The sequence below is a fragment of the Crocodylus siamensis genome, chromosome 4, assembly GCF_052110815.1.
Source record: "Crocodylus siamensis isolate JL-2025a chromosome 4, ASM5211081v1, whole genome shotgun sequence".
Classification (NCBI taxonomy): Eukaryota; Metazoa; Chordata; order Crocodylia; family Crocodylidae; genus Crocodylus; species Crocodylus siamensis.
Genome location: NC_143398.1, coordinates 75,317,240 through 75,343,659, shown reverse-complemented (window position 1 = coordinate 75,343,659; position 26,420 = coordinate 75,317,240). Strand labels below are relative to the sequence as shown.

General features: G+C 42.3%; 1 protein-coding gene across 4 annotated transcripts in view; it reads left to right on the top strand.

The window, feature by feature from the left end:
* The first annotated feature begins 3,477 nt into the window (after positions 1 to 3,477).
* PPP1R12A (protein phosphatase 1 regulatory subunit 12A) overlaps positions 3,478 to 26,420 on the top strand; it is a 194,812-nt gene continuing 171,869 nt past the window's right edge. For 2 of the 4 annotated variants that reach the window (XM_090042594.1, XM_090042595.1), the window contains exon 1: positions 3,479 to 3,971. In XM_090042594.1, coding sequence (XP_089898720.1) covers positions 3,735 to 3,971 — 237 coding nt within the window. In that variant the 5' untranslated portion in view covers positions 3,479 to 3,734. Of the gene's footprint in view, positions 3,972 to 26,420 lie in introns of all 4 variants that reach the window. The other 2 variants (XM_090042597.1, XM_090042596.1) reach the window with 2 other exon arrangements.

Genomic DNA, 26,420 nt, shown 5'->3' with positions numbered 1-26,420 from the left:
GTCTTGTTTTCTGATCATGTTTGCTTACGGAAGCAAAAGAGAGATAGGTATTTTTAGGACAAATTTAGTTCTTGTTTTCAAAGGGCAAACATGACCATCAAAATAGAGCTTCAGTGGGTGCATCTACACGAGACACTATGTTGCTGTACCGATGAACTAAGTTGCCATAGCTTGTTGCTAAGGAGACGTAGTGCTGGTGGGCTTAAGCAAGTAATAAATGACTGTGCAGTGCACACGTAGATGTACTCAGTGAGACTTAAGCACATAATTTGTGTACGCAGGTGGATTTCCCTCTCTGTGTTTAGGTAGAATGCTCTAACAGTGGTGCTGAAGCTTTTTTTCCTCCAGGCCAAATGAATGGCACAGAGCCCATCCATAGGCCAGTCCATGGGGTCAGCGCCTAGAATTATAGCGTGCTGAAGTAGCCTCTGTACTCCTGTATAGGCACCCTAAGGTGTTACCTTACTCTGCCTTCTGCCTTAGCAAAGCATTGGTATATACCATCTGAGGTGATGTGCACCTGAATCTTGCCTTGCACTGCCTGACCAGGCCTGTGTGTTCCGATCTTGCCTTGCACCTCTCAGATTGAGACCTATCAGTCTGGATCCCACCTTGTGCTGCTCTACCCCATGTGCCCAATCTAGGAGAAATTTAGCAGCATGAATGACTGGTGCCTCCCATGACTGTGGTGGCACCATGGTGGTGAGCAGGGACCACCTGCAACTGCTGCCGGCAGTGTTGGCAGTGGTGAGCTGTGAGCAGGGACCACCTGCAGGCACTGCTGGCGGTGGGTGAGGGTTGGCAAACAGCGAGTGTGGACTGCCTGCAGCTGTCACCGGCTACGTCGGCGGTGGGGGTGGGTGCAGAAAGTAACTGCCCGCAGAAGCCAGTGGCAGCTTTGGCAGCGGCCAATCTTGGGGGGAAATGTGCTTCCCCCTGCCCCTCCTACGCATCACCTATGTTTGGCAGCATGGGGTGTGGGGGATGGTGATTAACGCTGCCACTGCCAAATTTTCAGACCCATGGGGAGTACTGAGGACATGGGTCATGGAGGACATGGCTCTGCACACTGTATATGATCCATGGGCTAGGGGATAGCACTACAGCTTTAAAAGGCCGCTGAATTTTGGCCCCTGTTGTTACTGATGCTTCTGGAAAAGGCCCAGTGATGTCAAGTGAGTGACATGAAGATAGGAGTAAGGCCCACTGGGCTGAGAAAGCTGTGCTCTTCTGCTTAGACACTTGCATATCTCCACTGTCCTTACTCTATAGTGCCAGTCTCCTGCTCTGCCCATTTCCAGTGTGAAGCCAAGGCTTTGACTGTTCATTAGACACCTGCTAACACCCCGAGTCAGGCTCAAGATCTGGCACTCCTGTTACTGGTGAAACATGTTGGGTGCATCTATGCGTTCATTAATGCACCTTAGATACTGCGCATTTGGTTTAGTACTTCTGTCGCAGGGCACTTCAATGCCCTGCTCCTAGAGAAAAGGACAGGTGTTGGTTACTGGGGTAACCGCAGTTGGTCAGCTGACCGGAAGGGGGCAGGGCCTGGCCTATATAAACAACCTAGGCTGAGGCTAAGCAGGTAGTTCCTCTCTGGCAGTTGATAAAGAGAGAACTCTGCTGGGAGTAGGCATAGCAGAGAAGCTTGATGGCCTGAGCAGCGTTCCATGAGACGGTATGGGGTGGAGGAAACCCTGGTAGGGAGAGGAATGATGGATAGCCAGTTTGGCATGGAGTTTATGTTGTAGCTCAGGAGTGGGAGTTTTTCTGTTTTGTTATTACACCGGAGGACCGGGTGAGGCTATAGGGGTTGGAGGCCTCATGGGAGCTCCCCAGTAGCGTGGGGGTTCCTGGCACTGGAGAGGGTGCCGTGTTTTGGGGGTTATAAAATTATTTGGGGTTGCACCTCCCTAGCAGGTAAGTCCCACCTGGCTGGGGCTCCACTCAACTTACCACTGCACCTGCCTCTGCAGCACTGTCCCTCACTGCCCTGACAGTGGGACAGTGTTGTGTGGGGCGAAGGGCCCCAGTGCGGGTAAGTGACCCGAGAAGGCGGGTCTGGGGGGCCAGGCACGGCTACCGCCACCTGAGCCTCGGTGGGGGTTGTAGACCTGAGGAGGGGGTGCACTGACCCTAGCCCTGAGAAGGGGCACAGTGCATTGGGGGCCAGGTACAGCTACGGCCACCTGAGCCCCAATTGTGAGAGCCCCAGGGAGGGCGCACACAGGCCCCAGTGCGGGTGGGAATCACGTGAGCAAGACCCCAGGGAGGGCGTGAGTGCGAGAACAGAAGCCCCAGAGGGGGTGCACGAGAGTACTGTGTTAAGCCCCAGGGAGGGTGTGTAGGAATAAGAGCCCCAGGGAGGGCGACTGTATCCATATAAAGAGAAAAGCCCCGGGGAGGGCGACCGCATAGAGGAGCGCACAGGCAGAAGCCCCGGAGAGGGTGAGAGCTCAGAGAGGAGCCCCGGAGAAGGTGAGCATAACAAGAATAGACTCAACAACGTCCGGTACAACTGAGAGGCTTGGGGTGTGGTATAAGGGGCGGTAGGAGCCACGCATAGCCCATGAGGCTGGGTGCACCTGTTCAACCTATACAGAACAGGGGCCAGGAGAAGTAAGAGCACCGTGTCCAAGGGGACAAAAGGCAGCCTCCTTTATAATACTTGTGTCAGCAAAGATGTGGCGGGCGAGAATGAGGGTGCTTAATTGCCAACTTGGCACGGTAGGGGGGCGCCAGGAAAGATCACGGCTGCTCCTGGGTACTCGCCCTGTGACAACTTCTTTAATAAAGTACCAACTAAACACGCAGTAGGTAAAGTTACCGTGCAGTAGTGCTGGTGCACACTTAGTGCCACTTCCTGGGCACTAGCCTAATAACACTCCGCAGGAACCTACTAGCCTGGTTTGTGCTGTGACACACTACTGCAGTCCTATTAGGCCAATGTGCCGTCTGCATCTTGGCTCGTGTGGATATCCCCAGTGAAATGCTATGTGCCCTGTGAGCGCCAAGCCTTGCCGTGCTTCCTGCTGGGTTTCGGAGCCTTGCCTGGCTCTGCGGGGCACGGGGCGGGCTGTTGTGAGGGCATCGCTGTACTGTAACAGACCCCGAGGGCTCCCGGTGAGGGGCGCTGGGGTTGAGGTCAAGACACGGGCGGGCCTTACTTCCAGACATGGAAACAGCTGGACATTGGCTCGGACCTCTACCCGGCCGTAACCGGGGGTGGGCTCCCGCGTCAGGTTAAGGCTGAGCACGGCCCCCGCCGGTCACTCGTGCCCACCACTGAAAGCAGGGCCAGGCACGCCTCCTCCCGCCACCCCGCCCACTGCCCCTCAGACCGCGCTGCTCGAAGCCCCGCCCACTGCCCTTTCGCCCGCGCCACTCGAAACCCCGCCCACCGCCCCTGCAACTGCGCCGCTCCCAGCCCCGCCCACTGTCCTTGCTCCAAGCCCTGCCTACTCCATCTACCGCGGGCGGAGCGGATATCGCTGTAGTCGAAGAACCTAGCCTTCCGCTTCGGAGCCGTTCGGTCTCGCGGGATTATGCTAACGAGGCCGGTTGCCGCCGCGGCCCCTCCCCCCATCCCCTCCTCGCTGGCTGGCTGAGTGAGCGCGGCGCGGGGCGGGCAGCCGGGCCGGCCGCGGTGCCGTGTGGGATACAGGCGGGACCCGGGCGGCGGCGAGGTGCGGAGCGCAGCGCAGCTCGCAGGGGCCGGGCGGGAGCAGGGCATGAAGATGGCGGACGCCAAGCAGAAGCGGAACGAGCAGCTGAAGCGCTGGATCGGCTCCGAGACGGACCTGGAGCCCCCCGTGGTCAAGCGCAAGAAGACCAAGGTGAAGTTCGACGACGGCGCCGTCTTCCTGGCCGCCTGCTCCAGCGGGGACACGGAGGAGGTGCTGCGGCTGCTGGAGCGCGGCGCCGACATCAACTACGCCAATGTGGACGGGCTCACGGCGCTGCACCAGGTCCGGCCTCGGGGGGCGGCCGGCCCGGGCCGGGGGGCGGGCCCCGGGACCCTCTCCCTGGGGGCGGCGGGGAGCAGGGGTCTGGGAGAGAGGCTGCCTGGAGCGGGCAGGCCGGGAGGGCTGGGGGAAAGAGGAGAAGGAGGCAGAAAATGTCCCCTGTGCTGGGGGTCACTCGTGTCTGCTGCCCTAAGGCTTTGGGTGCTCTCTGCTCCTAGGTTGCGATTTCCTGTCCTCCCCCCATCTCACTGCAGTTCAGAGCCTTAAATCTATGTGTGCATTTGTGTGTTCATGTGTGTATTTGTGTGTGCCTTTGTGTAGGCAGCTCATCTCTCTCTGTCTGGTTTCTAGGGGGAACCAGTGTTTTGTTCCTAATATAGAAACGTGTGTCAGTTGCTGGTGGCCCTCACCGGTTTCTGCCGCAGTGTGGTGGGAGCGCAGCTCCAGAGCCCTGCTGGGCTTTTACAGTGTGTGGATTGCTCCCCTCTTTCCAGTCCCACAGAAAGCTTCAAAAAAATAGGTTCCCCCTGGCTTTGTGCTCGGGATTTTGGCAATGGGATGGACCTTTGGGTTGGGGTCGAGGTCAGGGCAAGGGGTGGGGGGAACGGCAAGGAAACGGGCTGTGAAGTTTTGTCAAAATGGATGCTTTGTGCATGGTAAAGTTTTATAGCAGTGCGATTGGAATCTCCAAACGTTAGCCAAATAAGGCAAGACTGTGGCAATCCGGAGATAATGCGGGTTTGCCTGAATAGTTTTCGTTTTCTCCGAGTGGGCCAAAAGCTCAGGCGGCATCTTAAGTTCACCGAATGTCAGGAAGGCAAGAATAATCTCTTTGACAGGTTCGCTTTTTGGGGGAGTGTTTGTTTTGTACGTTTGGATGTTGCGGTTCAGGAGTTCTCGAAACGCTTGGTCATAATCACTCGTTTGATCTGGTAGAAATCCTCCCTGATGCACTGTTTAGAAGCACTGTGGTGACAGTGCCTGGTTGTAAAAACAAATTTGGCATAAAAATAAGTATGATGAATGTCTCCTTGCTTAGCATCATAAGTAACGTACCCTGTTAGATAACTGGGTTTTATACTGTGCTCTAATGCACTGTATTTAATTCTTTGGTTTCACTGTAAAAGCTGTCAGTTGCTCTTCCATTGAGTCATTAGTCCTGTCAGGGAATTGATATAACTTCTAGTTATAAAAATAACCAGAAGAATGAAATTAAATGTGTATATGGGGTTTAAAAAAAAAAAGGCAATGTATTAACCATTGGACAGTATGTTTTCATGTAATCTGCCATTATACAATGAAGTAGTATATTAAAGCCTAGTTTTACCACTCCAGATATTTATTTCTGTTTGTACCACAGAGAACTGCCTCTGCTAGGTAAGCCATATCTTATTTGGTTAGATGTTAATATGTAAGCAATTGCTTTTGGGTCCAGAATCTACCGAACTCTTAACGATGGAAAGAAAAGAGTGGTGCATGGTTTGTTTTGTTAGAAGAACAAAATATGAGATTCCAGCTTGCCAAAAACAGGCAACCTTCTTAAAAAGTGGAGGAGGAGTCTCTGTCACTTCTGCAATACTGTAATATAACACTTACCACGTTTTTTGATGTCACTCCACCTTTCTTCTGTTGAACTTTTGCCCCTCCAATTGATAAACTGGCTGCAGGAAGCAGGAGGTCGGTATAACTGCAGAACTCTTTTGCTTGAACTCCTGTGTGCCTCACTCTTCAGTTACGTTGCAGTGATGCTACAGTAAAATGGTGTTGAGTCTTCTGTCAGCAAACATCTAGTTAAAAAGCAAACTGGAGAATTTTAATTCTGAACTGGCAGTTTTCTTTATGTAGCTGAATAAATTTATGTTCCCTAAATATTTGTTGGATTCATAATGTCCCTTTAACTGACACACAACCTTCATTTTAGTAAAATTTGCTCTCCTGTTACACAGCACCTCTCTAAATTAAAAATGATAAAATATTAGATACCACACTGAGTTAGGGAAAACCCATCCATTACCAGAGCTGTCTGTGTGTGACAGGTAAAGCCATGCCTGCTCAAGGATAACTTCTGAAAAAGCGTCCTGCTCTTGTAAATCTTCCTTTGACTTTAACTAGCATCAGCAATGTTGAAAGACCTATTGTAGTGGGACTGCCATGGTTGCCCTCACTGAAGTGCTGGCAATTAGTTTAGATTGGTTTACTCATATGAAACAACAGTTCCTGTCTGTTTTCTAAACTGAGGTGACTCCCTGTCACTTTTGGACCACTTTCCACCTTTCCCATTATGCTCCATCCTTTTTTTTCAACTGTAATTGTACAGGTTTTTTTTTTTTAGATTTATATTCCATTCTACCCAGGAAGGCTTGAAATAGCTTTTCTTGCTTGGAAAGGTTCAAAGCCTAGCTCTAATCTCAAATGCATGCTGTGATATACGGTTTAGTGTTGTAGAACAGGAACATAACCCATCTCTTGTAATTCCTTGTTAACTAGATATAAAGCAGAATAGGTGAATGGTTTTCTTGTCTTTGAAAACCTGGTGATTGGTGACAGTTCATAGGCAGCTCAAGCCCCAAATATTTCAGTTAACTTGAGCTTTAGTTAGCAGTGTGGCAGTGAGCTATTTTACTTGCAGCCATTGGGTCTCCCATTAGTCAGTTTGTTCAAAGAGCTAAACTAGTAATTAAAATACAAATACCTAGCTTAGTAGAGTAAAAAGCTTGCAAGACAAACTGGCATGTGTGGGTTTCTGTCCTTCCTGTGTAAGAAGAAAAAAAAATTAATATGCTTTTTGAGTATGCTTTACAAAGGGCCATGAAGTACTGCAGACTACTTTCTGAGATGAATAATCTGCAAATGCCTCCCTCTTCCCCCGTACCACCTACATGCTTTCATTTTACCATGATTTGACACTCCTGTTAATAGCTGTTAATATACTATGGTGTGCAGAAGTAGGTGCTTGTTAAATGCGCTTCTTAGAGGATGCAGCAGTTAAAATTACTTCCCGAATATTCTTATCATCTAGTACTCCAAAAAAATCACCAAAATTCTTTGGTCTTGTCCAGGTTAGAACAGATCCTTATAGTCTCTTCTGGGCTTAATTCCTTTTGACACTGAATCCTACTTTTTTCTTCTTTACTGGGAAGGTCATAGTACATTTTGTTATGCTGTACTGGGTGGGGCTTCATCGCTTGAAAACAGCTGTAAATTAGCAATTGTTTTTAGGATATATTGTGAGGAACTACCAAACTTATTTTTTTTAAATTCTGGGTCTCAAATTGATATTTATTTAAATGGTAAGATTCCATTAATTCAGTGCAAGCTGTAAAAGCCAGCTAGGCTCTTAATTTTGTATTACTTTATAGTTGTCAAATGGATACATTTAATATATGGATTGTGTAGAGTAACAGTTTTTGTCATAATCTATCTTGCCAGATTTGTGCAGCATGGAATAAAAGGAAAACAAGCTAGAGTTGATGCACGATGCCATGTGCTCCTTGCTAGAATACAATCTCTGGGGAAGTGGAAACAGGCAATACATAAGATTCTGTGCTACCACTTGCAATAAGTCATGGATTCTCATTGCAGACTATTGCTTAGAGCCAGTTTAGGGACTTGAACAACTTACATGAGTTCTTGCCTAGAAGTATTGTCTTTGAAGTTTTTACAACCAACCATTTCCAGAAAACTTTAAAACCTTATTATTTATTGTTTGTTTGTTTTGTCCCATCTTAAATTCTTGGGAATACACTGTCACATCTTGAAGTATGGGTTTATGTCTGAATAGTGATTCTTATCAGTATAGGCTTTTTTCTTTGGGCTCTTCTGGGTAGTATTTGTAAAGTACTTCATGAGTTCTGTTTTTTCTGTACTAATAAGGTATGGGAAAATATTTGAATATTAGCTGGCTGTATATACTGGGCAAAACAATGTGGGAACATAGTTGCAGTTCTTTGTGCACTTCATACATAGGTGCGGGCTGGCTTCAAAGTCTTGCTTTTCTGTGAACTCCTTTTCCTATATAAATCAATCTATAGTAAAGGTCAGTGAAGCTAAACAGTTCTTCATTGGCAGAAGGGGAGAAAATTCATGTCATCATTTCTCTGTTTGTTTCGCTAATATACAGTATTGGGCTATCAGCACTAATTAAAAGGCCAATACAAGTTATTCACCAGAGAACTGTACAATAATTTCTTATTCTTGCTGACGGACAGCCGACTGGGCAGCCTTGGAGATTTCTTGAGTATGCAGTTTATCTTAGTGTTTACTGGTCTCTGAGGTGATTATTTTGGGCTCAGTTTGTGTAAAGCCTTAATTTCTTGTCTCTCCTGCATATGTGTGGCCATAAGATGAAACATCTCTCAGTAGCATGGGGGATGTCCCTGAAAGAGCTGGAACAGTGAAAAAGAGCTATTAAAAAAACAAACAACCCCCAAAACCCAAACACACTGTGTTTCTACTGATAACAGCGCTACAGAACATAGTTACAACGCTGTCTTTAAACCCCCTTGCAGGTCCTGGGATAAGAATGTATCTGTGGCCAGAGATGGTTGGGGTAGGCTGCTGCAACTTAGTTTTTTTGACTGTTTACATTACACTACAGATCACAGAGCATCCTGGAATCAGGAAAAGGGAACAGTGGACCCCCTGTTCTGTGATTTCTGCTTTGCTTTTTAGAGCAAGACCATAATCTTGCCACTTATGACAAATATAGTGTTATTTTTTTTCAAGCCTAATGTCATGCTTACTACAAACATGTCAGTTGTTAGCAAAGAAATCTGCATTTTGATTTTGTTTTTTAAGTTGATACTTGCATCTTTTTTTGTTTGCAAAATGTTTCAGGTAACATTGTATCATTAGACTTGAGAGTTTTAAAAATTATAGGGCCATGAATAGTGGCCATTCCTCTTACCAAGTTGCATGATGAAATTGGGAAGACTAGTTCTGTGTTGGGGATTTTAAACTACAGGCACTTTTGTTAAAAAGCCCCTTGAGTAATAGTATGGAAGTCATTGCTTTTGTAAAAGCTTGTTCTGTCCCAAGAAATGGGGATCTAATAACATTGGACTTCAGTGTAACCACGTTTGGATTCCTGCAGTAATTTATGGGTTTTTGGGCTTCTGTACTTAATCTGAACCCTCTGTTAGTAAACACTTGTTTATTGTAGGCTTTTGGGTGCAAGAAAGCTTTATTTTCTATTTAGTATTTGAATATCTGCACATTTTTAAACTGAATTACTATACATACTACACCTCTTCAAAATTGTTTTGGCTTCTTTGTGGTTGGTGAGGATTACCTGTGTGCCTTTCGTAAATTTCATAGACATTAGGGCTGGAAGGGACCTCAGAAGATCGAGTCTAGCCCCCCGCCTGAAGGGCAGGAAGTCAGCTGGGGTCATAGAATCCCAGCAAGATAAGCGTCCAATTTGCTCTTGAAGGCGTTCAGTGGAGGTGCTTGAACCACCTCCGATGGCAGGCTGTTCCAGACCTCGGGGGCTCGGACAGTAAAGAAATTCTTCCTTGTGTCCAGCCTTTGAGTGTATAGTCGTACTGCTTTCCTTGCTGGGTAGCTGTTGTAGTGCACAAATGCAACAGCTGAACTGAGACAACCTTGGGGAAACTTATGTTCTACAAAAAGGTGGCGGTAATTTTGAGAAGATATTTCTTCTCGGATTGCCATAGCATTTCCATCTGTTATCTGGTGATAGTTGCATAACAAATACAAAATTTAAGGCCCAACTTTGAGTGACCATTTCTGTTCTTTAGTTGTTGCAAATGTTACCCTGATAATAGCCTTTCTGGATTTGGCACAGTAACATTTATAAACTTTATTGGCACAAAAACATTTATTTCCATATTTAAATATTCCATAATTATTTTTTAAAAACAAAATAAGCTGTAAATTCTGACACGTGGTTGATCTTGGTTGGATTTAATTTTTTGTAACCCTCTGTTCTCTTAAAAGAAATGCTACGTAAGTGCTCTGTAAGCTGTTTTTGGAGCATTACATTTAGAAAGGGGTAAACATAATCCGGGAACTTAATGGATGCCTGGATCGAAAACTGTAATTTAATGTGTTTTGAAACAATTTCACTGCTGTTTACTGAAATGGTATAATCATTTAGATGGTAAACTGCTTAGGCTGGAGACCATGAGGCAGAGCCCTAGCTGATGTAAACCAAGCACCGGTCATAAACGTATGACTTAACTCCTTCGACTGAGGCTTTAAGTGTGCACATTAGGCTCAACCAGGGACTTAGATTTTGACAAACTTTTTGACTGATCAGTGCTTTACCAGTTTTGTCTTACTGACATAAATAATTTGCAACTCTCAAAAATGTCAAAAAGCTTAGAACAAATTTGCTTTACTGACCCACTCCTTTCAGAGGCTTGCAATTGACTATTTCCAGAAAAAAACATATGCTTGCTTGCTTGCTTGCTTAATTGTGCATTTTCATTTAAATTAACTTTGGGAGCTAGTTATGTATGCCAAAAAACCTTGAGTTTTAGAAAGGGCACTGCTGATTAATTTAAAATTGTATATCCAGTATGCAATATTATTGAGGTATTTGCAGTACTAAAAAAAAAGGATAAACCAAATGGTATTCCATTTCAGTAGCTTGCTCTGATGGAAGTCAGTTAACATACAGAAGTGTGTCCAAAAAAAAAATCCTTTTTGTAGATGTTACTAACAGGCATGACATGCAGGTGATGAATTTCATATTGTACACGTGTTTGCAATTTCTACTAGTCTCCCTTTATTCATCTGAAAAAAAAAAAGTAAATGGATGCTTAAAACCAATCTTCAGGGTTGTATAGCTAGTTGTAAGCAGTGCATGGCCTGATACTATCAGATGGGTGGAGACATTCCAAGCTGTCATGCATTGCTGTATGCATTCCTGAAATGACAGTCAGTGGAAACCGTGGCATGAGTGGAGGCATTCTTCAGCTGTCCTCTTCCTGGTAGTTTAAGTGTAGTGAGAGGGCAGTGTGGCATAAATATGTTCAGGAAACTTAGAATATTTAATTATGAACTGTCTGACTTTTAAAGTTTCTAATGTGGGTCCTACAGATTTGTCAAATTACCACCTGCTGAAGTAACTAATGGCTTTTGAGACATTAAATATGAAATATAGCTACTGTAGGTGTATAATATGTAATACATGTATATTTAAATGCATAATCTTCAATTTCTGATTACCTGAATCAGAGTCCAGGAAATGTGTTTAAATGTCTTGGTCATGATTCTGTTTCCATTTAGCATCTTGCACCTCTAAAGCAGGGCTTTTCAACCTTTTTTGATCATTGTACCCCCAGAAGGCCAGACGCAGAGCAGTGTACCCCTGGGCACCGAGCTGGGGTGGGGTGGGCTGGCATGGAGCTGGACACCAAGCGGGGGTGGGGGGATGTGTGTCCAGCCAGGTTGGTGGTGCCTGCGTGGCAGGGCAGGACCATGTGTGATGATGCTCTGTCCCTGCTTACCATACGGAACCCCTAGCGCCTTCTCGGGTACCCCCGGTTGACAACCCCTGCTCTAAAGCATTATCAGCATTATATAACTTTCAGAATCACAGAAGAGGTAAATTATCTCTGGGTAAATACCAGACATATTTGTTAAATAGGCTGAGACCTCAGAGACAAAATAATACAAAATTGACCGGCCTCAAATTGAGACACAATGTTTTATGCTGCGTTATCCTTGTGCATGCCTGAAAAGGACTACTTAGGAGAGTATCTGAAACACATTTATAGTGGGGTTCAAACAGGAAAATAAAGATATCTTTACACTTTGTAGTCAAAAGCAAGTGGGGATTTTTTCTTTCCTTTTTATAAAAAATTCTTTATCTTCAGTACTAACTAGACTAAAATTCAAATGAGTCTTCCTCCTTCTTGGCCCTTGTAGGGGAGCACTAAACCAGTCAAGGGTCTGAAGTATTGACAGGAGAAGCCAAAGATAGTCTTCTGGCCAACCAGTCTACATGGAAATGTGTTGGGGACTTTCAGCCAAACTCACTCAGTGTGGTGGACTACTTCTAGTTTTTGATTTGCATTATGAGGTGTTTTCTTCCCTCTTTTCCCCATGACCTTGCCTAGATCGATGGCACTTTAGAACTTTAGCTTGACACCGGAAATCGTGATGAGTAAAAACATGCTCAAGTTACTTTATTTACCTGTTGCTGGGTTTTTCTCACTTTCAAAGCCATTTTCAATGGCCTTTTTTAATTAGTTCTAGCAGAAGGATCCATTCTTCACCTGGGTCATTATTTTTGTAATTGTATTGTTTGTTTATTTTCAAATAACTTAACGTACATATTTAGGTCAAAAATATTGTTTATTTTTAAAAAGCATAATACAGCACATGTAGAGCTTAATATTTAATGTGGAGCGATATTTCAAATGGCATGTAAAGGAATGATCTTTATTGTAGAACTTTGTAAACAATGTTTGCGGTGTTTCCTGTCGTGTGTGTGTGTGTGTGTAACCCTCTTCGACTATCAGTGTGAAAGGCATTGTTCCCTTAAATAGTCACTGGAAGCCCCACAAAGGGTCAAGTGACAAGTAACTGGCCTATAATTTTCTTTGGGTGGGGAGTGAGGCCAGCACCCTGCACCACTGCTGCTTCCAGCACTGCTGGCCTCACTCCTCCCCCCCACCCCACCCCCCTGGGCCCTGCACCTTGGAAGTGGTGGAGTACTGCCATGACAGCAGGATGGACGGGGTGGGGGGGGAGACCAGTGCTGCTGGCTTCACCTCCCACACTTCATCCCCTCTGTCCCCGTTGTCATGGTGGCACTCCGCACTCTAGTTGTTTCACTAACCAATCAGAGTTCTCCAAGAGCGTTATGGACTAAGCCTTTTATTATTTAAGAATATCTATACGTTTGTTTTATCTGTAGATAGATAGATGGATGTATCATGCACATCTGTCTGAAACTGGTACAGGGCTTTAGGAATATTCTTATTTGCAGAACTCAAACATAAAATTAACTTGGTCTTGTTAAAATATTACCCTTACATTGAAATACTTCGTAGGTTTGAGTTTCTTTCAGATGTTTGCTTTGCAGTAGCTTTGTTTCAATGTTAACAATGAAAGTTCAGACTTATGTGGTATAAAATACTTTATTTTAAAGCTTGTTCTTTTTTTAATAAATGAGCACCTGACCTTGAATACACACGCAGTTAACTTTGCTTGCACAAAAATTTCCCTTACTTCAGTGAGAACTATTCATGTGATTAAAGTTAAGTAACTGCTGAGATGTTTCTGGAGTTTAATTTTAAATTTAAAAAACTTGTATGTGGCTTGTGTTTAAAACCCTTTTAACTTAAAAAAAAACAAAAACCAAAAAAAAACTTGTGTGTGGGGTGGTGTTACTGGTAAGAGATCCTCACAGTAGGAATAGTTATTTAATTTTTAAAAGCTAGCACTTAATTTTATCAAAAGTTACAATGACACAAGTGGGTTGTGGTGATGGTGTTTGTTAATTTGATTGGGGTGTGTGCGTTTTTTTGGGGTTTTTTTTATATAATTATCTTTAATAAGGTGACTTTGACACTCCAGCCTGATATGAATGCTGGTGCTCTAGCTTGGTGGTGCCCAAGTTCAGGTGCTAACGGTGGATTTAGATCTTAATTCATTCCCTTGTTGTATTCTAGCTCAAGTAGGAAATGAAAGTTTTAATTGTATCTGTAGACTTGAGTTAGTATTTCTAATTTTAGGATGGCAGTCTTAATTCTGGAAGAGAGAGGTTTTTGACAAATGTCATGACTTGTTACAATTGTCACTTTGTTCAGCCAATAAAACTTGAATTATTTTAGGTCTGAATGATAGTTGCTTTCAATAGTAGTATGTACTTTGTCTCTAACTCTGTGGAAAACATTTTAACACTTTCTCTTCATAAGGAGAATCTTTGTGTAGTGTCAGTTTGTTGGCTCCCAAAGATAACATTGCAGAGAGGGTGTGCTGTACTAGCTCTGGCTGTCAGTGGATTCTCTTATTGGACGTGGGTTACTGGTCCTCATCTCTGTATCTGCTTTCAAACAATCTAACCAAATATTCAACACTTGGCTTTATAAAGCCAAAGTTCACATGTGAAAGAGGTCATTGTAACTGCATGTGTCACTGCATACTAGAGATGATGCAGGTTTCTTAAGGGAAATGATTCATTATTAGATTGCAATAAGTCATGTATTAAACTGTTGTTTACTGCTACTTTCATAACTTGACTTGTCTACAAAACTTGATATCACTACCTTGTTTCCATTATTGTTTGAGTAGCTAGCAAGGTGCTCTGTAAACTTTTTTTTGTTGAACAGGCCCTTTCTTCCCACAAGACTAATTTCACTTAAATTATTTCCTATTTTAGTTCATCTGTTTATTCCAATTATAACGCGCCATGTCATCCTCTATCCGCAGTCTACTTTAAAGTTTGGCTGGGTCATTTTTCAACTACACTGATACTTCTGAAGTGGTTTTTTTTCTATAAAAATCAGATTAACCTAGGGCATTTAGTATTGAAAACTACTTCTATTTGTGGCTTTTGACAAGAAGAAGGGCTTTTATTTATTTATTTTTTCTCTCTATCTGCTGTAAGCAGCATAAGAGGCTCATGCTATTCTACCCTTTCCCCAGCTTCCTTTTTTGGAATCTACTTCAAGAATAACTAGTACTTCTTGTCTTTGCTTATTCTTTGTATTTGCCTTTTTTTAAACAGATTCCTGAAACAAGGATCCTCCTGTTTGCAGTTCTTAATAGGGTAATTTTACTGTGTCTATCTGAATTTCCTGATTTTGTTCCCTGAGAATATGGTTTTCAAGCTGTAATGCACTCAAGCTGTATGTTGACTTAGAGATAAGATGGTACTGGTTTATATTTGGGTGATTTAATAAAGCTAAACGGGAAGATTAGATATCTAGGCACTCAGAGGAATCTAAATCTGAAGAAATCAGGTAGGCTGTTGCACTTGTTAATGAAGTTTAGGATGACAAGGTTGAATGGTCACAAACTCATCCATGACCATTTTAGGCTGAACATAAGGAAGAACTTTACTGTCTGAGCCCTCAAGGTTTGGAATAGACTGCCACCCACCTACTTTGAACACCTTCAAGAGACATTTGGATGCTTATCTTGCTGGGATCCTATGATCTTCTGAGGTCCCTTCCAGCCCTAGTGTCTATGACTCTATGAATCTACTCAGTTACTAAATATTTGAAGCCCTAAGGTAGCTGGTTTTGTACCAAGCATGCTGGGTACCTGAAGGCTACATAGGGCTTTTCTTTTCTTCCTTCTCCACCCCATCTACCAGTTTGAGGGGGTGGGCCGCAGTTGCAACTTTCCATTCCTCCAGCCATGGTCAGTCTTTTATCTGTCGCTGCTCAGGATTTTCCAAGCACATCATTACTGCTCCTTGTGGCTTTTTTCTGTCTTTTCAAAAATTGTCTGAGTATTGTACTTTTCCCCAGAGATCACACCCAATTGTGAAGATGCAGATGCAGTTCTGATCCTAAAACCTGCAGTTTAGAAGACCCATGAGACTAACAAGAATGTATAAATTGCACATAAGGAAGATGATAGATCAGCTGTCTACTTATTAACAAATGTAGTTTGGGTAATCATTTTAAGTATGTAATATTTCAGATTGTTGTTTTATTCAGTATAAGAGATAGGGAATCTGGGACCCATTCCTGCTGTGGCTGCTATTTTCTCTTCTTGTTTCACCAACTTCTTTTTTAAAAAAAAAAGGAAATGCTTTCCATAGGTTTTATGAAGTATGTTTATATCATATTACAGCCCTTTCTCTTAATTCTTGTGGACTACTTCTGGGTACCAGTAACTTTTTTTCTAATTTGTTAAATTGGTAGTTAATGGCCTGTGATCTAATTTTGATAATTGATGTCAGAAATACAATAAAACAATCCAGGAGTGGAATCTAATACTAGTCTTAACTTGATGCTGTCTAGTGACACTTGCCTACTGCTATTGACCAGAAGTTCAAAAAAACCAAGAAACCTAACAGCTTGCAGGGAGGAGACGGGGGCAGAGAACCGCAAGCTGGTATCTTGGCTACCTTGAAGTAAAGAGAAGTCTTGTGCCCTTGGTTTGAAGATGCAAGATTTAGAGGAAATCTTAACTCTATCTGAGATTAGTTCATATTTAGGACATTGCAAGGCTGAAGTGCATCCTAAAAAGTTGCTGTTTGCTTATTTCTGGAATTTTATTTGAAAAGCTCTTTAGACTCAGTGTTGGCAACATTTTCTGGCAATGGGCCAAAATGATACAGCTTGGGTCTTGCGTGGGCTGGTGCTAGAGCCTAGTCCTGCCACTTTTCTCTACTGACCAGCTGCAGCAGTGTGGTACAGGCAAAGCACCCCAGTGCTGTCAAAACTTACACTCTGGCTGGATCCAGTGGCTCTGGCCACATCTGGTCCATGGCTTGTAGTTTGCCAACCGCTGCATTCTTTTAATTTTACTCTTTTTACAGGCTCCTAGAAAGATCAGACTTAATTGTACAAGAAAGATAAATATCTGTGTGTTGTGTTTAAAGGCTGAGGAGTGAAAGATGCCATATTACCTGGGGTGTCCCATATAGTATCTTGCCATAATACTAGGATGCTGTCAATAGATAAGTGGTTGGGTGACTGTGGCTTTTTTTTCTTCAGCTAGCTGCTGGCTAGTGTATATCTGGCCAGGCTTAAGTCTTGCTTGCTGCTGCCCTGAGTATCTGCAAATTCTGTTAAATACCTTGTCACAAGGAGATGAAAAAGGAAAGGCCCTGAGTCATCCTGGCAAGGGAACACTTTTTTTGAACGGGCCAGTAGGCAATTGTGGCTCCTAGCAGCATAGCTCTATAAAATGTTGTTATGACAAGAAAAATGACTCAATATTCTTTCCTATGTTACCTTAGAAAAATGCTTCACAAAATGCCAGTTACATATTTGAATACCAGCAGATGCATTGATGCTCCATGCAGTGAACAACCAGAACAGGCTTTGTCTACAGCAGATGAGTTGAGCTAACAATTTGGTAGTTTTCAAGTTAAGACAATTTTTTTCTAGGCAGATACGACATGCAAATTACTGAGTAAATATGGAGTGTCAAGATGGCACTCCTGACCACCACACTGAAGGTTAGTATTTGCACTGCAACAAGACTACTTTTATAATTTATTGTAACTGTTTAAATTTGTGCGTCTTTGGTTGAGGCTTGAGAAAAGCAGAAAGCTGCCTTCTCAACTACGCTAGCTAGATGTGAACATACTCTGTCTTATTGTGAAAAGTGCATTCTGGCAGTGATGCTGCAGTATTTGGCAGCAGTTGCCAGCACCAAGGACAAAGTGTTTCGCAGAGCCTCCCACTCTGTGACTCGGATTGCTTTTTTATTTATTTTTTTAATAGAAAAAAGAGACTCATTAGCCTGTCTTGCCCATCTGGTAATACAGAATTTTTCTGCTGTATCGTTCAGATTTACAATTTTTCTGCTTTACAGCAAGAACAGGAATGGTAGGCATCTCCTCAAATTGCTGCAATCAAATAAGTGTAGAAATTTTTTTTTACTTCTGTTGTGCTAAACAGTGAGGAGGGATTAACTCTGCTTTTGGATGAAGTTTTGTCCACTGATGAGACAATTGCAGCTGCCTAGGCTGATTGGATGATTTGTTTGTAGGTGACTAAAAGTCACTTTGGACTTTCCATTATGACTTACAAAAAGAACTAGGATTGTTTAGTTTGGAGAAGATTGACATATTGTGGGGGTATAATTCAGGCTTCAGTATTTGAAGGGTAATTATAGAAAGGATGGAGATGGGCTTTTCTCTGGCTTTAGGGGATGTGGCCAGGAGCCATGCCCTCAAGCTGTAGCAGACCAAATTTAAGTTGGAGATTAGGAGGAACATTCTGACTACAGGGTGGTCAAGCTTTGTAACAAGCTAACCTAGGGAAGTTGTGAAATCTCCATCTCTGGAAACTTTCAAGAGCAAATTACATGGATCCTCAGCTGAGATCATTTAGTCAAGGACGATCCTGTCTTGAGCAGAGAGCTGAACTAGATGATATTGTGAGCTCCCTTCTAGCCCTACTTTCCTAGGATCCTTTAATTAGGAACTGCCTCTATCTCACCAAGGAGGACCACTCACGTGTTTCAGGTTCTTCACCAGAACTCTGGCTCAGCACTCTGGACCCTGGCCATAAATAGATTCTGTGAAATATAAACTATGAAAGAGCCTGTTCTGGAGGGTGTAGGTATGGTTATGTGGTTGTGGGTGAGGGTGTGAAATATACTCCACTGAGGCCTTTCTACCAATCTGCTTCCTTTGGGTACATTTCTTACATGCTAGAAACAGTTTGGGAACTAGACGTAATATGCTGTCAATGGAGGACTTTGGGCATCTGTCATTTGCTTCTTTCTTGTCCTGCAGATCTTTGGAACATGCCCTGATTGAGGCTCATTTTGTTTAAGGTTTTTTCTGAGGTACCCCAAGGGGAAGAGGACTATAGGAAATGGACACAGTTATTACTGTATTAGAAGCTTATTTAAGACCTGAATACTCTGAACTTAAAAGCATGGAATTCGAGTTGTTTACCACAAACTGCAGACTTTTGCATTTTGGTGATGGAAGTCACCAGTTTTGTTGCAGCCATGTGACTGACATGATTTTCTGCTAGGAACTAACTAGCTGGTGGTTTTGCTACTAAGGGGAGGTTGTAGGATTAGAAACCTGGTCTCCATTTGCCTATAAAAGGGAGCAGTGCACGTGAGGAACCGTTGTATCTATAGCAGTGATGCTCAGCCTCGGACCAGTGGGCCAGATGCAGCTCATGAAACCAATATGAATGGTCTATCATCAGCATATCTGCTCTGGTGAACACTCCTGCCTGTTGTCTACTCTTTTCTCCAGTGACAGGGGAAAGGCAGGAATGAGCAGTACTAGTATTTACCCATGATGACATCAGTAAGGTCAAAGTTTTCATACAGCTTTGGAGCCCAAATGATGAGCACAGCTGCCATTTGCCCTCCCCTTTTCCCTCCAATGAATTCAGCATCAGGGGAAAAAAAAAGGATGAGTATTAGCAGTGGCATTCAGCTCTTGGGCTTCAGAACTGCATGAAAGCTCCCAGCAGCCCTCCAGCACATTGGCGCAGGCTCTGGCTGAAGCCACAACTTTTTTTTAAACAGGTTGAGTACTATTGATCTACAGACTTCCATGAGCATTTTCAGCACTTCTTGTCCATTGACATATACTAGACAGTCTAATGCTTTTGTTCTCCCTTCTGGTATTTTGGTGAGGCAGTGCCAAGATTTAAGCTGTTACTGGCCCCATCTTTTTTGGGCTAAACCTGAGGGTTGTTGACTGTCTGAATGCTGATCGATTTTCATCAAAACTTGCCAGCAGCTAATGAGGAGGAAGGGATATGGCTTTAGAGGTCAGTGTGGGAAGACCAGAAGGTGTAGTCAGATTCTGTAGCTCATTTCTCTCCCTGCTCTCCAACCATGTTGGAGACTCCACCATCCTTCTGGCAAGTAGAGATAATCTTAGCTGCTTGCATCCAACTCAAGTTCTTTCCTTAATAAAAAAAAAAAAAAAAAAGGCAGCATGTTGTCCAGTTGTCTCTGTACAGGCCAGGTTTTATCGATATAAATGGGGGAGCTAGGAACCTGGTTGAATAGTCCCTGTGTAAGTGTGGGGATCTGCAAGAAGAGTACTTGACAAGCTTATTCCTCAGCTGCCTTGCAGGGCATGCTACATGCTATGTTATATTAATAACTTCTTTCTTGGTATTTTTTGGCAAGTAATAAAAGCAGTATTGGTTCGGAATTTAAGAATTTTCTGCAGAATTTTTCTCTTATGCTAGTGTCCAGAGGTTAGAGGCTGCCTTTTGATCACTTGTGATTAAGGCCTTCATTTTTAGTAAAATAAATATTTCCCTCCAGCTGCCACAAACCTACTTTATGGTTGCCCTGGGTGATGTGAAACAGCCATGTTTGTAGAGTTGAAAGGGTACTTTGCCGGAGTCCTTCTCTCAGAGGGTCTTATAGTTAAGATGTGGAGTGACTTTTTAGAGACTGCACTGATTTGGCTATATAAGAACTCCTTTAGTTGAAAATTGGATCTAATTGGACAAGGATGGTCTCCACAATATTTGAAGAATTGTATTTGTAGGTTGTGTTGGTGTTTCAAAGAAGGAATCTGTGCTTTCTCATGCAGTCCCTCTTGTGGAAATTGTGTCCTATAAACAGCTGTAAAGCAATCTCTGGGATGCTACTTATGATCCTTCCTGAAACTCTTCTATATTACGATGCCAACAGAAAGCTTAGCAACATGTAAGTGGCAGTCACTGCAGAACTGCCACCTATTATGCTGACCCATGCTGTCTCTTTTTATGCTTTGTCTGTATTCCCAGACTCTAGTCTTGTGTTTTTAAGATCTCTGAAGCAGGACTGTTTTTCATTTTGTACCAGGCACCATATGGTGGGATTCTGGCCCTGGGTTCCTGTGGCTGCAATAATATTGCATAACACCCATTTTATTGATTAGCTGTTGATTTTATTTCAGTTAACAAGGACTGTCTACCACTGCAGTGCTGCCATATACCCAGAGTGGCGGCACCATTGCTAGGCTCAGTCCAAATCTCTGAAGATGTTTTTACTTTACAGAAACTGTAGCAGTTATAGGGTAAGGAGTTCAGTTTAAATACTGATAATTGAAGGGCACCTTTTAAAATATATAAATTTATGGTTAGCAATAATTCCTTTTGATCAACTGAGTGTGGCCAGTTGCATCTTTGGATAAATATATCTTCAGATTTTGTAAATTGCTCTTAAACTCTAATTTAAAATGGATTAATGGTGCTAACAAAAATTTTCTGAAACGGTAAGAGGACGTAAACTGATGTAAGCAATTGTATTCATGTGTCTCTTCATCCATTAAAGGAAGAAAACATTACAGAATCTTAACTGTTCTTGTAATCCAGCACAATAAAAAGGAAATCCAGTTAACATCTCTGTAGCTGTCATGTAATTTGTGTTTGTTTATGAATATAGTCATTACAAAGATGCTTATCCAAAGAACTAAAATTATTTTGTATTGATGATTCTCTTAATTATATATATGCTGGTTCAAGTTCAAAAGAATACATAGTGATGCAGTCTCAAAGTTGGGTCTTGGAGGTTAATGTCCAGCATGATACCATCTGTTGTTGCACATTAATTTTGTGGCAAACAATTTTACAGCTAGAATAGGTTCTCTGTTCCTATTATGGAGAAATGGGTAGTATTATTATAGAATAAACAGATGGCCATAATTTTTGCTGAAACCAAAAATTGAAAAACTTTAAAGGAAAAGTATTTTTTATCTTGTTGTAACCATGGCCCTGTAAAATGTCTGTCCTAAACATGCTGGGACTGAATGCGTCCAGTAAAAACAATCCATCTGTAGTAATGGAAAAAATTACTCAGTATAAGAACTATAGTAGAACCTAGCTGAAAGGCAGTTATACAATCTTATTCTTAACCTAGATATGAAAATTAAGCATTTTATGACTTGTTCTCATGCGTGCTGACTGAAGACAGAGTTATTGCACTGACCCCCCCATGCCCCGTCCTATGTGTGCTGTTCATCCTGCTATTACTTAATGTTAAAGCAGAGAGCGCAAGTTCCAGTATTCCTAACTTTGTGAAATGGCGAACATTATGATTTTTATGTCCTAGTAGCTTGATATGAGAACTTGTAATTTGGTATCTGTTTCAAAAGTCTTTTAAAGAACATAGAAAAAAGAAAAAAAAATAGTTTAATTAGCAAATAAAACTACTCCTAGAGTAGGTGTGCTGTCATATTGTGGAATGTCATTCCATTGACACTTGTAGAATAAGGATGATGTCATAGTTTAAGGTTAATATTTATCAAGTACTAACAAACTGCCTGGGTAGTGTTTTATTTGGCTTCCTACTGTATTATGAAAGTGGTGGGAAGACAGGAAATGCGAAGTTCTATATTCATACTTCAGTAGTTTAAAGGGTGTATTTGTAATGAAATAAATGCATTGCAAATGAGTAAACTGAAATTGAATAGCATTACTAAAAATGCACCCATATCTTGGCATGATAGCAGAGTAGAAATAGGTGTCGAAGTTTAAATCTGACTGCATACCAAAACTTCAGTTTTCAGACTTCAGCAGGCCTTAAGGTAGCATATGCTTAAAAATTGACGTAGGGATGTTTCCTGAAATTCTCCCAAACTGGGGAGAAATCTCTCAATATTTGACAAAAGTGCTAGATTTTTTTTCCCTTCTGTCTGACTTACTAATCAAATTTCAGCTCGTAGAGTACCAAAAAAAGAAGAAAAAGGAAGTGTGATGTGGACAGAGGTCAGGACCTTAAACTTGTGGTTTATGACGTTTTAAACAGTTTAGCCACATTTAAGCTGCCAGCAATTATCCATCGAGGCTACAGTTGTTTGCATTACAATATAGGAAGAAGCACCTTTGAAAGTGTCAGGATAAAACTTCATAAATACCGGCTTAGGCTTGTAACGACTTGTAAAATAAAAAAAGAAGGAAAAAAAATGACTTTGTCCCTCTTCTCAGCAGTCATCTGTGTTTTAAAAACTCTTTCAGTGGGTAGGTGCTCTGGGTTCTGTTGTAGTGTTATCCACTTTGCTGTAGCATCTTTTGTTTACTGTTGCTCCATGAACAGGGTCTTCGAGAAGGATTCTGGCACAAGGATTCTTGGCGTCTCTTGTACAGTCTTAATGTTTCGTTGTGGCTGCCTGAAGGGCAAAAACAGACAAGTGCTTAATGCTGTGGGATTGGCTAGTTTCACAAGCGTTAGACAGGTTTGATTTAATGGTTCAGCAAAGATTATCTTCTGTTTTTAGAAATATTTACTTGACGTTTGGAAGTAAATAGTTGAGGAGCCACACTTCTCCCATTGTCTGTACCAAATGAAATAGTTTTTTGTGTTTCAGGAACTGTGAAATATCACTAGTCTAAGCATATTGCCAATTCATGCCTTAATGTCTCTCTAAATATGTTTTTCTTAGCCAAATGGTGTGCTTAATGGGCAGTGAAACTTCTGGAATTTAAGCGTGACAAGTACTTTTCTGTCAACCAGACTTGGAAAAGATTAATGATTACTTTGAAGCTTTTTTAACCCTAGTTGGGTCTAATCTGGGTTATGTAGTTGTAACCTGCATATTCATATTCTGAATGGATCGGTTTTGGGTTTTTAATAACACATTTTTAAGGTCCTCAAGATGGCATGAAACTTTCCAGTATGAACAATGTTTCTTTCCTTAATTCACATACATAGGGACCTACAGAAATCGAGGAGGCAGGCAATTTTGTGGGCAGGTTGCAGGGCTGGTGACCATATTTGTGGGGTTATGTGGGCCCTCTATGCCCCTGATAGAAGGCCCTGGTGGGCATGCGCCCCCCCCATTTGTTGAGAAGGCTGTGTGTCATTCAGACCCGCCCCTCTCTGATGGTTGACAGACAGCACTCTTAGCTAATCAGTGGTGAGGGGCAGGGGTGGCCACCATCTTGACTGTTCCCCTTTGCACTAGTGGGCTGTATGGCCAGGCCGCAGCGACCATAAGGACTGCTGGGGAGCGAGCATTTTATTTTTAGTAAGGTTTTTTTTTTTTTCTTCTTCTGGATTTCACAGATGTTGCCCAATTTTTGAGGACAGTGTCTAATTTTGTGATTTCTGGAAATTCACAAATTAAATAGGTCCCTACACATAAAGCATGAAATGACTGAGCTTTTGGTGATACCTATAGTCTGCGCAAATTTTAACTATGAAATATACTGACTAACCAAAAGCAAAGGTCTCTAGAGGTGCTCAAATATTTGTAAGAGCCTTGTGTCTATCTTAACTTATTCACCATTGTAAACAAAAAAAACATTACTTATATGCTGGTATGTCCTCTTCTTCCAAAGTAGAGTGGTTAAACTTAAATAGTACATCTATAAAATAGTCTCCTATACCCTACTACCTTAGCTCTGCCTTTTGTAGAGAGAGAGCATTCTGTGTGTGGAAGAGAGCTCTGTTTAAATCTGCCCAGTTACTACTAATCAGACAGTGGCCTCGTCCTTAAATTTACTGTTGTTAGTGCTGTTGAGATGGAAAAGTTCTTGTACTTAGTCTAACAGTCTGTACTGGCTCATTTTCCACCACTCTCTTCCCCTATCATATCATGCAGCAGGTACGATCTTGCAGTTGCATGTTGCGGCACTTGTGATGCTGTCTTAACTGTGTTTTTCCTGACTGTTTGCAGCTTCATGTTTAAGCCCCCTTTTGAAAGAATGTAGCACTGTCTCATGCTTTAACAAATCTGTAATACGCTGAACTTCCTCTCTTGTTTTCATCTTTGTGGAGGGGTAGGATTACCACAGAAGGACTTCTGGACCATGTATTACTGCTTTGCAAGTTATTAGTTATACCATAATCGTAGTGTTTTCATATCCCTGTAGAGTAAAATGTACTGATGACTACAGGAGTTGGGGAAGATGATAGCCAAGGGACTCTGAGAAGTTCATCTACCACCCGTAGATGGCAAAAGAGGACTTCCTCCTTGACTCCTAGCAATAAAAGTTTGTGAGTTATGAAGGGCCCCGCACCCCTGTCTGTATTCTCAGGAACTGGCATAAAGTGGTCTATTCATTTTACGGAGATATGCTTAGCTGATACTTCATGGAGATCCTGTTGAGGTAAAAGCTGCCCTATCCCCCCCACATCTCGGTGGGTGAAATTCTCTTTCTCCTTTGCCAGTTGACATTTTGGATAAGCGCTTACTCATGTATGCCTATTCCTGGCACGTACTCACTTTATGTACCTGCTGTGGCCAAGACATGTCTCTCTTGGGTGCAGTGTCATTCTTCAGTGTAGCCTCAACTTTCTCCAACATTGTTTTAGGCCCATATAACTGTGGTAGGCCCCATCTCTCAGGTCAGTAGAACCTGCTAAAATGTTCCAGAATGTCATGGGAAGTGCACTTGTAGGCTGTTGATATTCCTTAATTGCATACAGTACTTACAAAAAAAAGCTAATTGTTACCCTGGGCACCAAGTAGGGGGCATGTAGGGTTTGTTTAGGGTCTTAATGTAATGGCAATTGATACATCCCACAGGTGTCATGTTGAAGGAATTCAGATATGCTCTTTGAATTCAAGGGCATGTGTATTTCCCTTGTTAAGTGAGTGAGTGCTTCAGAGGCCTTGTCTACAGAAAAGAAATAGTTATTCCTGCCTATCTGCAATAGTCCTCTGCATTGGAGTCTCTCATTTCACACCCTGAATGCTTTCAGCTTAGTGGGTTTTTTTCACTTGACGATGAAAACTAAAATTTCAAGAACTGACTTTGGCTATGGCATAAGAGCATTTACAAAAATAGGAGATATTGCAGAATAGTTGCTGTGTTTAATACTTATACCCATCTAACCTCATGTAGACAGGCCCTTAGTTCAATGGTTTTCAAGCTTGTTTGACTTGGGGACCCCTTGGAAGATGCCAGCCCTTAATTTTTCACTTGTTTTTTGACCACCGAAAAATAATAGAGCAATTTTTCTGTTGTAAAGACCTCAGAAAGATCACAACAGGTCATAAGGTTTTTAATGTTACAGATTCCTATTTGAATTCTGGGGTGGTTTTTTTTGTGATTCATGTTTGCACACCTAACAATGCTAGTGGCACCCTGTAGCCTTCTTGAAAGAGCCTCCTAGGTTGCTGTGTTGGCCCTAGTTGAGAATCACTGCCTTAATGTATCACTCATGGTGACGTTGCTAAGTAAATGATAGCTTGTTAAAGTGTTAAAAAGCATTTTTAAAGCAGTAATTATGAAATACTTGCATTGACAACCTGTGTAGTGTCCCATTTAGGGAGCAGTTTGGGAACGAGAATCAGTGTCACAGATTTCCACCTGTATGAAGTCATGTATCCAAACATTTTTAAAGCAGGTAGCTTTAGGGGGGATATATCAAAAAAGTCTGCCACAGTTTCTGATGTTATATTAATGTCAGATTGTGACCTGGCTTTTGCTTTGCAGAATCTTTGGTGAAATTTTTAGCTCTAAAAAACACCAGAAATCCCTGTTCCAACTTGCGTAGAGAGATGGTTATTCTCTTGTTCCTTTGACCCCTTCCCCCGCAAAGTAGTTAAGTATCCTAGGAGGTTTGCATTGACTTACCCAAATATTTTTTTTAAAGTTCATACAAAGCCCGGTATAAAGAGGGTATTAGGTTTTCTGAAGCACTGGGAAGTCTAGTGTAGACATAGCAGTACAACTTTTTCACAAGCTAAATTCATACCTAAAGTCAAATAAACTTCTTTTCTCGTTGTAAGCTTTGAGCTCAATAACTCTACTCCTTCAAGGCAAAGAGACTCACCTCTCACATTAGCCCATTTTCTGAAGTCTGCTTCTTTCTCTTCTGTCAGCTCATCCATCCTAGTTAATTATATCTACAGGAATGGCA